Source organism: Carassius carassius, chromosome 37 (assembly GCF_963082965.1).
Source record: "Carassius carassius chromosome 37, fCarCar2.1, whole genome shotgun sequence".
Lineage (NCBI taxonomy): Eukaryota > Metazoa > Chordata > Actinopteri > Cypriniformes > Cyprinidae > Carassius > Carassius carassius.
This window is the reverse complement of record NC_081791.1, coordinates 29149295-29161160: the sequence shown is the minus strand read 5'-3', so window position 1 is coordinate 29161160 and position 11866 is coordinate 29149295. Positions and strand designations below refer to the sequence as shown.

The window sequence follows — 11866 nt, the reverse complement described above, 5'->3', positions numbered from 1 at the left end:
TGTCTCCGGTGTGGGCTGAAAATCCTCGTTAGAGAAGACGACAGGTTCAATAAAACTCTTTTCCTGCACCAGGGTAGGGGAGAGCGAGCGACTTGGATTTTGAGGACAGCGCAGCGCTGGAATTTCCTCCATGTCGCACGTGTCACCCCAAGCTATCGCCTCGTGCGGAGCCTCGGCAGCCGCAGAAGTGACATGACGGGGGTTAGACACAGGGGAAACATTAGAAAATACTTCCACCGAGCGCAGTACTCTGAGCCGCAGTCCATCACAGTGGGGACAAGAAGAAAGGCCCCTAAGCGCTGCCTGTGCATGATGTAAGCCTAAACATACTACGCACCTTTCATGAGAGTCTGCCTTTGTGATGAACCTGGTACACGGTTCCTTACACTTTCGCAAAATTCATCGCGTCCATGAAGAGGAGTTAGCACTGCTCATAGAAACCGCTGACAATGCGAGATGATTCCTAGGGCACAGATGATTCGCTTCCCTGAAGGAATGAAATCTGAACGAAATAGTGTGCGCACCCAGGTATACGATGCGTGCGCATGCGTAAGGGTGGTGCCAAGCGCTATTTGGCCAATAGGATTGGCGAGATGGTATAGGGCTTCAGACATTCGTCACACCGAGGGGTGTTCCCATACCGGTGACGTCACCGCAGCATCGAAGTGACCTATGAAAGGGAAATGGGCTTCACTTGTCTCAATTGAGTTCCAATGGGGTCGCTGTGTCCATTTCTTTTACGGTCTATGGTTTTCACTGTCATAAAAAGGGCTGATGACTGACTTCCTTGTTCTATAAAGTCCCTCCTTCAGAAATATGTGACGAGTTCTGATTGGGCCAGCGGTTCCTGTGTTGTAATTCGACAGCAGCTGCACAGCCCTACCATCTAGTTAACAAAGCTAAACAGCGTTGCCCTTTGTGTAATAAGTTACAGAAACTGTTAAACGCACCAACTTAAATAATACAATACAATTACCGGTTGTGGTCCATAAACAACGCCTTCTCCAGACAAAGAGGGAACTGCTCCATCTTTCAAGAATAATCTTTGTGCGAATCCGGTTGAGATTGAGGAAGCTCTCCTCAGCAAAATGTGCTGCACATAGTTTTACATGTGGATTATAATTTTCGGGAACCGAGTTAAACATAAAATTGTAACCATTAATCTCCAAGTACAGCGCCCCTGGGAAGCCCAAACAAAGATGATTGGACTCTGAGATGAAAATAACAGCGTTTCAACAACATGGAGACAAACACAAACGCAGCTCTTCCTCTTCTCCGTCGGAGCACAACAAGGCCACGCCCCCTGAACTGGTCGTTTTTTTGTAGGCGAATTCTGTTAAATCTCGCTTGGCATTGAACTTTGAGCTTTAGAATTTTACAGATATTATTTATACTCTAACAACAACAACATTACACACTAATTAAAGTTTAAAACATGGGATCGCGAAGAACGGGACCTTTAAACAAAATTGTTATAGTAAAAATAAAAATATAAAAACCAACTATATCCCAAAAAACTATAACCCCTATCATTTAAGAAGTACATAAGATAAATCCAATTTAAGAATAAGGCTGAAAAAAGAGGTAGGTTTTAATTGATGGTTTAAAAAGTCTTTATGTAGGAGAAGCTCTGATAGTTAAGGGAAGTGTGTTCCAAAGTTTTGGAGCATAGACTGAAAAAGTTCGCCTTTTGTTTTCAAACGAGATTTCAGGACATTTAAAAACAGCTGGACTGAAGATCTGAGTGATCTCTGAGGAGAATAGAAACTTAAAAGTGCTCATATATAGTTAGGGACAAGACCATGTAGAGCTTTAAACACGTATGTTAAAACCTTGAAATCAATTCATTGTTTCACGGGAAGCCAATGGAGAGAGGCCTGTATAGGTGAAATATGTCATCTCTCTCTTGTCCCAGTCAAGAAACGAACTGCATTATTTTGTACATATCTGTAATCGTGAAAGTGATGACTGACTAATTCCAGCATACAAGGCATTGCAATAATCAAGCCTTGTTGAAATAAAAGCGTTAATTACTCTCAAAATCATGAAAGGTGAGGAGGGGCTTTAACTTTCATAGTCACTTTAGCTGGAAAAGGCTGGTCTTGACCACTGAATTAATTTTTTTTGTCGAACTTCAGGTCGGCATCAAAAATGACTCCCAGATTTGTCACATAGGAGTCATTTTTTGACTGAAAATGCCAAAAGAGACAAAATGAGTTCTTGTACTCAAAAATGTAAAACCATTTAAAAAACCTGTGGATTATACTAGCTTTAGGGTGCGACACATCTTACCCCACTCTCCCCTCGGTGTCGTTTTGTGTATGTGAGAAACATTGCAGCACTGGCATCGATAAACCACAGCAGATTTAATAACACAAGCTAACAGTGTCACGATTACACATCATCCACAGGAAGTGAGAAAGCAGATGTTATAAAGATGAAACGCTCCTGTTTCACAGTGATTCAGCTTCAGTTCATCAGTGTTTTCTCTCTTTGACTGTCCTCTGAAGATCTGAGAGCGAGCTTCTGGAGGAGCCTCTCAGTGAGACCGCAGCATCTGTCAGAAAACACGTCCCATAATCCACCTCTGCTGACGGGTCGGAGGTCGCACGCAGCTACCAGAAAGACAGAGAGTTCACAGAGACTACATAACACACAAATATGCAACAATGCTCTAGTAAAAGTATAAGTGCTGATTTTTAAGTGAGTAAAAGTACAGACACTCTAATGAAATATTACTGCAGTATTAGTACTCGTTGTTCATTTTAAATGATTAAACAGCCTAATTAAATATTACTCCAGTAAAAGTATTGAATGGGAAGCTGGAACGGTAGGTAACTTAGATAATATAGACCTAGTATTCTGTCTAGTGTTGGACAAAAATCCTTTTATTATAAAAATGTATACACTATGAAAACATTACACTTCAGTATACTAAAACATCAATTAAAGCTACTGAAAATTCAAGTGTGCAAACAAGTGAAAATATTATTAAGATTTTAAAAGGAACGCTATGCAAGCGTGCTAGTTTTATAGCAACTCAAACTAAAACAAAATATGCATGGGCATCAATTTGCATTATTTTAATGCTATTTATAGTTTTTATACAGATTTGGACATGCAAATGCACACGTCCACATTCAAGCATACAATGGGCCTAAACAGCTCTGTCTATCACAGCAGATTTAGTTCACAAATTGATGACAATCATTACCGAAATATGTTTTTCAACTAATAATCAATACTAAAATTCAGCTTTAATATCATCATTTCCACCAGTCTCTCACCGGTACACCGCTGTTTCTCTCCCGCAGGCAGGCGTGCTGTAGTTCACTCTTCAGAGCCGTGATGTGAGACTCATGTGATGAGATCGATCTCTCCTGAGATGATAGTTTTGAGCACACCAGCTGATGCAGCTCCAGGAAACGCATCACCAAACGCTAACACACACACACACACATTCAGTATGATATTCATTCACACTGTAAGGTAAGAGACTCCCAGTCCACATCCTGCTCTGAGAGAGGGAGTATGTGACTGTCATGAAGTATGCACTTTAATAAGCATACTAAGTATGCATGTTTAATATAAAGTATGCATCAGCATGCACACCAATGATAGAATTATCAAGTATTAAGTATGCATGCTCAATATAAATAATATAAAGTATGCATCAGCATGCACACCTAGCATGCAAGCTTAGTAAAGAAGTGTGAATCTGCATGCAATTAAGCATGAACTAGCATCCACATTAGCACAATATGTACTTTGTATACTAAGCTGAAGAATGTGAACTGTGAGTTGTTTTGTACCCGACATGCTTCTATCTCTGGGTTTCCCATGATCCTTTGCAAGTCTGACGGTATGAGGGACAATCTTGAGAGCTGTAGGGTGAAATCATCCCGTGAAGACGCTCTTCTGGACAGAATGACATGATCTTTCATCTGAAAACCACAGAAAACATGAAGACATGCAGAACAGAAAAGCACATTTCAATGTTGTTAGCGTGTTCTTGCCTCTTGTAAATGTTCCTCCACAGACGTCATGTAGCTCATCAGAGACTCTTTATTCCTGTAAACATGTATGCAGTGTAATATCCTGAGTCAATATCATGAAACCCGTCAAAGAATCTAGCTAATGTGTATTTAATTAAATATTCATTAAAAAACTCATGGGGTAAATATTTTATCTTAAAGGAAACAAAAAATAATTACAATTATCGTTCGGGCTCGGTTCAAGGCAACTGTGCCTAGTGTGTGAGTACACCCTAACAGATAGGATATGTGTGTGTGTGTGTGTTACATCTCTGTGGTGGTCAGTGTGTTCTCGGCTCTGGTGATGTCATGCTGCAGCTGTTTGATCTCCTGCTGTGATTGGCTGAGCTGTTTCCCCAGCGAGCGCAGCGACTGATCCTTCCTCCTCAGCTCCAGCTTGGCGTCTGACAAACTCTGACGAGAGAACCAGAGTCTCGCTCATTCCTTGTTCTAATGTCTGTTGTGATGTGAATAACTCAGTAGGGCTGTGACAGTGGCTGATTTTTACCACCGCGGTAGTCATGGATGTGCTTGTAACAATGTGCTTGTTAACGTAGGCGATAATTTTTTTTCAGTTTAACGTATTCAAATTATTTTACGTAGGGGCGGGGATGGCCACCCACTCACAACTGCTGCTTCTGTCACTTTTTCTCATGACAAGAAGTGAATTTATTCAGTCGCAGAATAACTGAACAGGAGACGTTTCAGATTCAGACACGCGCTCCACTTCACTTTATTATCAGGTGCAAGTTAAGCGAGCGCGGACGGTCCTGTGCTCAAAGTCGCCGGTGCGCGCTTCCTTTGTGCGTATCCTTTCATATCAAACTGCGAAATAAACTATGTGCAAGCAGTGTCGTGGTCAGTTAATTCATGGAATTACCAAAAAAGGTGATTAAAGCTGACTTAAACTGTGCATGCATGTAATATATTTTAAATACTAGATATATTTATATGCACTCATCACTCATCTAACACATACTAAATCGTCAGTTCGTGTTTATTTGAGCTCTTCTGTCAGTGAACGCCGCCTGCAAAACACTAAAATAAATATCAAAGAAATAATGCAGTTAAACAAGAAAGTAGCCTAAATAAGAAACTTAAATACACTGTGTCTAACGGATGCGAGCGACAAAATACTGATTATAATCAGTGACGCTACACTGGATGCAGCACAACACGACATGATAAATCCCCGTCCGGTCTGTGACGTACTGACACAGAGTTCATATGTCCTGTATAGACACTAGACAGACTAAACCTGTCGCAACGCGGTTTACTTTTCTGCCACCAAGCAAGCTCCGTAACTCCTCATCTGCACGCGCTCTCTTTAGGAATCGTTGCCATATTTCTTGTTACCATCTTTTATTTATCGCGGTCTCGTTTGTATTTGGCCAGTTTGGAGAAAGCCTCACTAAACCTGACCAACCAGCGTTTGCGATCATTGCGGTATTTGCTTTCCCATCCATCGCCCAACACTAAATTAATTTGCTGAATGCATAAACTGTATTTTCCTGCGCTCAAATCTGCCGATCTAAAGGAAACGCTGTGTTTGAGGTAATTTGTTAATTACCATAGATTTAGAATTTGCAACTATTACAGTTATTACACCTATATACAAAACTTTATATTACGCTTGCTATAGAGTTTGTGACGTCACGTGCACCCCCGCCGGTGGCAGTAGACAACCGTCACAGCCCTATAACTCCATCAAAATAAACTAATAAATGAGCTCCGGACCCTGAAACCTGCTGGTCTTGAAGCTGGAAACTGTACGGTCAGATAATGACCTCGATAACTACAGCTTCAAAACAACTAAATAATGAATCATGTTATTCAAACATGTGAATCAACAGCTGTGAATCTGATGTGCCATATTTAATCTGACCGTCACTGCAAAGGTCATGATGGAAGAAGCTGAATTTATTACACTTTGGAAATGTTCTCAAAACTAGCATTATTTATTATTTTTCCAGCGGCAAGGCCATGTTCATAGTGACAACAAGTTGAAAAATAATATTACAAAAACAACAATAAATATATAAAAAATACTAAAAAAGAAAATATTTTTGCATAAAAAATGGTAAATGTCTTTTTATTGTTTGCCTAGAATTAACTGTTAGATATTGTGTCTCATTATTATTAGTTCTTTAAAATGAAAATGTAATATTTTATTTTTTTCGTAACTATTTTAAGTATTTTATATTTATTGTTGTTTTTATTATTATTATTATTATTCACCTTGTTCTCAAGAAAATACAAAAATAATAATAAATGTTAGTTTTGAGAAGAAAATATAATGTGCAAAGTAAAATAAACTTCTTAATGCTGTCATGAGCTTTGATGTGATGGTCAGATTAAACGGAACATCAAACGTGGATCAGTTCTGAGAGATTTACAGTGTGTGTGTGTGTGTGTGTGTGTACTTGTTTTTCTATTCTGGTGGGGACTTAAACCTGAATACACACAGACTCATGGGGACTCGTGTCACAGTGGGGCCTAAATTTAAGTCCCCATGGGTTACAAGCTTATAAATCATACAGAATGAGTTTTTTTGAGGAAGTAAAAATGCATGTTTCCTGTGAGGGTTAGGGTTAGGTGTAGGGTTGGTGTAGGGCCATAGAATATACAGTTTGTACAGTATAAAAACCATTACACCTATGGGATGAACACACTTTACACAAAAACAAACGTGTGTTTGTGTGTGTGTGTGTGAGAGAGTGTATCTGTGTGTGTGTGTGTCTCTTTGTGGTTTGTGTGTGTGTCTGTGAGTGTATCTGTGTGTGTGTGTGTGTGTGTGTGTCTGTGTGTCTCTGTGTGGTTTGTTTGTTTGTGTGTCTGTGAGTGTATCTGTGTGTGTGTGTGTGTGTGTACCTGTACAGCCTGTGCGAGTGTGCGGTCCTTCTCCAGCTCTTCCCCTGTGTGCAGCTCCATGCTGAGGCCCAGCTGCTGCAGCTGAGAGGCCTGGTCGTGCAGCAGAGCCTGAGCGCGCTGCTCTCTCTGTAGGGCACTGCTGAGCTCCTCACACACACTCTCGAACCGCTGGAGGGGCACACACGCCTGACACACACACACACACACACACACACACACACACTACAGGTCAAAATAGTGGAATCATTAAGATTTTTTTTTAATGATTCTGAAAGAATTGTTTTCTGCTCACCAAAGCTGCATTTATTTGATTAAAAATACAGTAAAAATTCTGAAATATTATTACAATTTAAAGCAGCTGTTCTCTATTTTAATATCAATTAAAGTGCAATTTATTTCTGTGATGCTCCGCTGTATTTCCAGCATCATTCCTCCAGTCTTCAGTGTCACATGATCTTCAGAAATCAGAATAATATGAAACATCTGTGATTATCATCACTGTTGAACACAGTTGTGTTTCAGTGTGTGTTGCTGTGACTCACGGTGTGTGTGTCCCTGCAGCTGTTTGTGCGATTGATGCGTGAGATCTCCAGTCTCAGGTTCCTGCGCTCGACCTCCGCTGAATGCAGACGCTGCGTGAACTCCAGCATGTGCTTCTGAAGAGACGCCACCATCATCTGCGCGCACACACACACACACATCATATGTGTGCAAGGACGCAGGTTTGCTTCTGACATGGACATGAGAGCAGGGCTGTGTTTCTCAAGAGCACTGTACGTTTTTCGTTCGGGTCTATGGTGTACTTCAGCTTACGATGCTTTTGGGAAACACAGCCCAGATCACCCTCTCAGCCGCAGCTTAATGTCATCTAAGCTCTTTATTTGTAGCTTATGGTAGCCATCATATTCATATTTTTTAATTCATAAACAGATTTTTGTTTTTTTGTTAGTAGGCTATGTTTTACAGATAATAATTACACCATTTTATTTTGTAACCAACAAGCATCAGAGCGCAGGGTGTCTCAATCACGCATTATTTTATTTGAATATTAAAGGAACACTCCACCGTTTTTTGAAATGGGGCTTATTCACATTATTTCCTACATTTAGATAGGTGGGCAAATGCATTTTTGTGTCAGTGCATGCATTGTTTTAGTTTGACTGGGTCGGCGTTAGCTTAGCTTAGCACAATGAATGGAATCCTTTGTTGCCAGCTAGCATGGCCTGAGTAAAAGTGATCAAAAAAATGTAAAAAACCCACCTAATTACTTCTTGTGGCCTGCGTATTCACAACGAGTACAAATAGCGATCCAGATTAACACTAGGCGATTTCCTAGGCAGATATTGACTTGGGACTATATTATGGGGAAGCACAGGCGAAGCACTGCTACTTCGGCGCAGAGATATCACGCAACACATGAAATCCCACGACTTCCGTCAACATACCGGCGTGAATAGTAGCTGCCTGGCTATTTTCCTTACAGTACACGAATGGCGATGAACATGGCTGATTTTGAGAGAGACGAGGAGGGTGACTTCGTGAACCAGAACCATACCTATTTGAACCAGAGTTTACAGAAGACGAGCTGCGTGCTTTGGAAATAGAACGACAGGAGGAGGAGGTTGCGATCGCTCGTGATGAGAGCAAACATGAACTGGTGGTGTGAATGTGGGGGAATATGCCAATCTATGCCGACGGAAATAGAGTGTCTATGCTGTAGAGGGTGGGACATGTTTTTGCCATTGATGACCGGGCTCAACACGTCAGATCAAGATGAGCGTGCCCGAAGTTGTGTCACATCTACAGAGGATTTCACGGCGCTGATCCATTCTGCAGTACTCGATTTTTTTTCCGGTGTGACAAAGTGAACTGGAAAAAACGCCCCACGCCGAATGGACCAAATGGACAGCTGTCCACAGAGTAAGTAATTATTTTAATCATGACGCATGTATAGATCGACCCATATTATACCTGTATTCACATAGAGTTGATGTTTTCACAGGCAATATAGGTTATATAGGAAGAGAAATAAAAGACAACTTACATGTGCACTTTGTTCTTCCTGTGTTTTCAAAGTAGTCCTCTGGTGCAAAATGTTCTTCGCAAACACGATACTGCTTTATTTTGTTGAGAGGCGTTGAACTACAGATCTCCAGAGCTGCTAGCCATTTATTTCTCAGTTCCACATTAGGTGGAATTCTGTGAAACATTACATTCGTGTATGTCCTTTGCTTGTTCTCACAACCTTTTGCTATGCAGGTAATAACCATGTTTGCTGTAACTTCTCAAAATAAATCATCCAAAAGCGAAGACACTCGGTGCAGGTCACGCCGGTATGTTGTTTTTCTTCTGGTTTTTTTGACGCGTTGCACGCCGCTATGTTGACGGAAGTCGTGGGATTTCATGTGTTGCGTGATATCTCTGCGCCGAAGTAGCAGTGCTTCGCCTGTGCTTCCCCATAATATAGTCCCAAGTCAATATCTGCCTAGGAAATCGCCTAGTGTTAATCTGGATCGCTATTTGTACTCGTTGTGAATACGCAGGCCACAAGAAGTAATTAGGTGGGTTTTTTACATTTTTTTGATCACTTTTACTCAGGCCATGCTAGCTGGCAACAAAGGATTCCATTCATTGTGCTAAGCTAAGCTAACGCCGACCCAGTCAAACTAAAACAATGCATGCACTGACACAAAAATGCATTTGCCCACCTATCTAAATGTAGGAAATAATGTGAATAAGCCCTATTTCAAAAAACGGTGGAGTGTTCCTTTAATCAAACTGGACCCAGGATGATTCTGAAAGAAAACTCCACTGTTGCTGTAGTAACAAAACGTTAATACTTTAGGTAATATCAACGGTCTGACGTTTTTCTGCATGTGAAATTACAAAAACATAATCATTTATTTAATTATTCGATCAAAATTATTGCTAGGGACAATTTAGTAGTCGCTGGATATTGGTAGGGACATTTCCCTAGAGCACCCCTGAGTCTATGCCCGGTCTCTGTGTGTGTGTGTGTGTGTGTACGTACCTTGCTGTTACAGTAGCTGTGTCTGACGAGTGTGTGAAGTCCGTCAGCCAGTCGCCGTGTTAACGAATCCTTCCCATAATTCCCGCAGCACTGAGAGTCCACGTCTGACAGCAACCGCTCCAGCAACTTCCTACAGGAGCTCTGAGCTGCTGACAACACACAGGAGGAGTCCTTCACACCACCTGACACACACACACACACACACACACAGAGAGACACACACACACGCACACACAAGAGACACACAAGACACACACACAAGACACACACACAAGACACACACACAAGACACACACACAAGACACACACACAAGACACACACACAACATTTATTTGTGTATGTATTTTCAGCATCATTACTCCAATTACAGTTCTGTAATTAACAGGTAATGTTTTGTGTGTGTGTGTGTGTTTCTCACCACCTCTGTTGAGTTCCTGCTGCAGTTCCTCCATGCAGGTGTGTATGATCTCGAGCAGCTTGGAGGATGTGAGCATCTTCATCACCCTGCGGTCCTCCTCTTCCTCTTCTTCTTCTTCCTCTCCGAGCTTCAGCTCGTTCACGCTCAGGAGCGGCTGCAGACCGAGCCCCAGCACGACCCTGAACATCACCGCAGACCTGCGTCCCAGCGCACGCAGACGCCCCGCCGCCAGCACCGCGATCACACCGCTGCGGAACCTGCGCACACCGTGACCTTTGACCCCGCCGTCACCCAGCGCCTGCAGCAGCCTGCTGACCTCTGACCTCAGGACGTCTGCGCCGCACACCTGCTCCTGCAGCACAGTCTTCTGCCAGACCAGAGCACACACCTGTCTGCGCAGACCACGCACACATCCCGCTAACACACCGCTCGCGCTCACCAGACGCATCACTTCCTGTTCCTGCTCACACTGAGTGTGCTCCAGAGAGTGGACACGCCCCTCGGCCTGCTGCAGCTGCCTGCTGAGATCCTGACAGAGAGAGAGAGACACTAGCATATAGCAGTGTAAAACACTGTGTGTAAGTGTGTGTGTGTGTGTGTGTGTGTGTGTGTGTGTGTGAGTGTGAGTGTACCTGTATCTTGTGCTGTAGCTGCTTGTTGAGGTGTGTGTGTTGTGTGTTGAGATCTTCTCTCTGTTTGCTCCAGCTCTCCTCTCTCTGTCTCAGTTGAGTGCTCACACTCTCCAGCGCAGCTGACTTCCCCTCACACACACTCTCCAAGTGTGACACCTGAAACACACACACACACACACACACACACACACACACACACACACACACACACACACACACGTTACAGCTACACACTTCTACACAACCTCTCCACAGTTCAACAGTAAATCTTTACCATAAGCCCGTTCTCACCTTCTGATTGGCTGCGGAGAGGTCAGAGGTCAGTCTGTCCACGTGCTCCTGCACCACGGCGCTAAGCTCCGCCCAGGAGAAGCTACCCAGCATGCTGTGCGGCGGGGTCACCAGCACACATCCGGCGAGCAGACGCTGATACAGTGTGTGGAGGAACGTCAGCTTCTCCTAAACACAAGCATCAGTCAGATTAACCAATAATAGCATACTAATGATAGAGAGAGAGAGAGAGAGAGAGAGAGAGTGTGTGTGTGTATGTGTGTGTGTGTGTGTGTGTGAGAGAGAGAGAGAGAGTGAGTGAGTGTGTGTGTGTGTGAGAGAGCATGAGAGAGTGTGTGTGTGTGAGAGAGAGAGAGAGAGAGAGAGAGAGAGAGAGAGAGAGAGAGAGAGAGAGAGAGAGAGAGAGAGAGAGAGTGTGTGTGTGTGTGTGTGTGTGAGAGAGAGAGAGAGAGCATGAGAGAGAGAGAGTGAGTGTGTGTGTGTGAGAGAGAGAGAGAGAGCATGAGAGAGAGAGAGTGAGTGTGTGTGTGTGAGAGAGAGAGAGAGAGAGAGAGAGAGAGAGAGAGTGTATGTGTGTGTGAGTGTGTG

The 11866-nt window shown here is 42.8% G+C and overlaps 1 protein-coding gene across 1 annotated transcript in view; it reads right to left on the bottom strand.

Moving 5' to 3' along the window:
• Positions 1-1958: 1958 nt before the first annotated feature.
• The window catches only part of LOC132117628 (coiled-coil domain-containing protein 171-like), a 23925-nt gene continuing 14017 nt past the window's right edge, over positions 1959-11866 (bottom strand). Inside the window, exons 18-29 of the mRNA XM_059526960.1 lie at positions 11279-11446; positions 10988-11143; positions 10356-10884; positions 9937-10118; positions 7448-7582; positions 6906-7091; positions 4303-4448; positions 4017-4071; positions 3813-3944; positions 3288-3440; positions 2555-2615; positions 1959-2515 (exon numbers count right to left, since the gene is read on the bottom strand). Coding sequence (XP_059382943.1) covers positions 2478-2515; positions 2555-2615; positions 3288-3440; positions 3813-3944; positions 4017-4071; positions 4303-4448; positions 6906-7091; positions 7448-7582; positions 9937-10118; positions 10356-10884; positions 10988-11143; positions 11279-11446 — 1941 coding nt within the window. The 3' untranslated portion in view covers positions 1959-2477. The remainder of the gene's footprint in view (positions 2516-2554; positions 2616-3287; positions 3441-3812; positions 3945-4016; positions 4072-4302; positions 4449-6905; positions 7092-7447; positions 7583-9936; positions 10119-10355; positions 10885-10987; positions 11144-11278; positions 11447-11866) is intronic.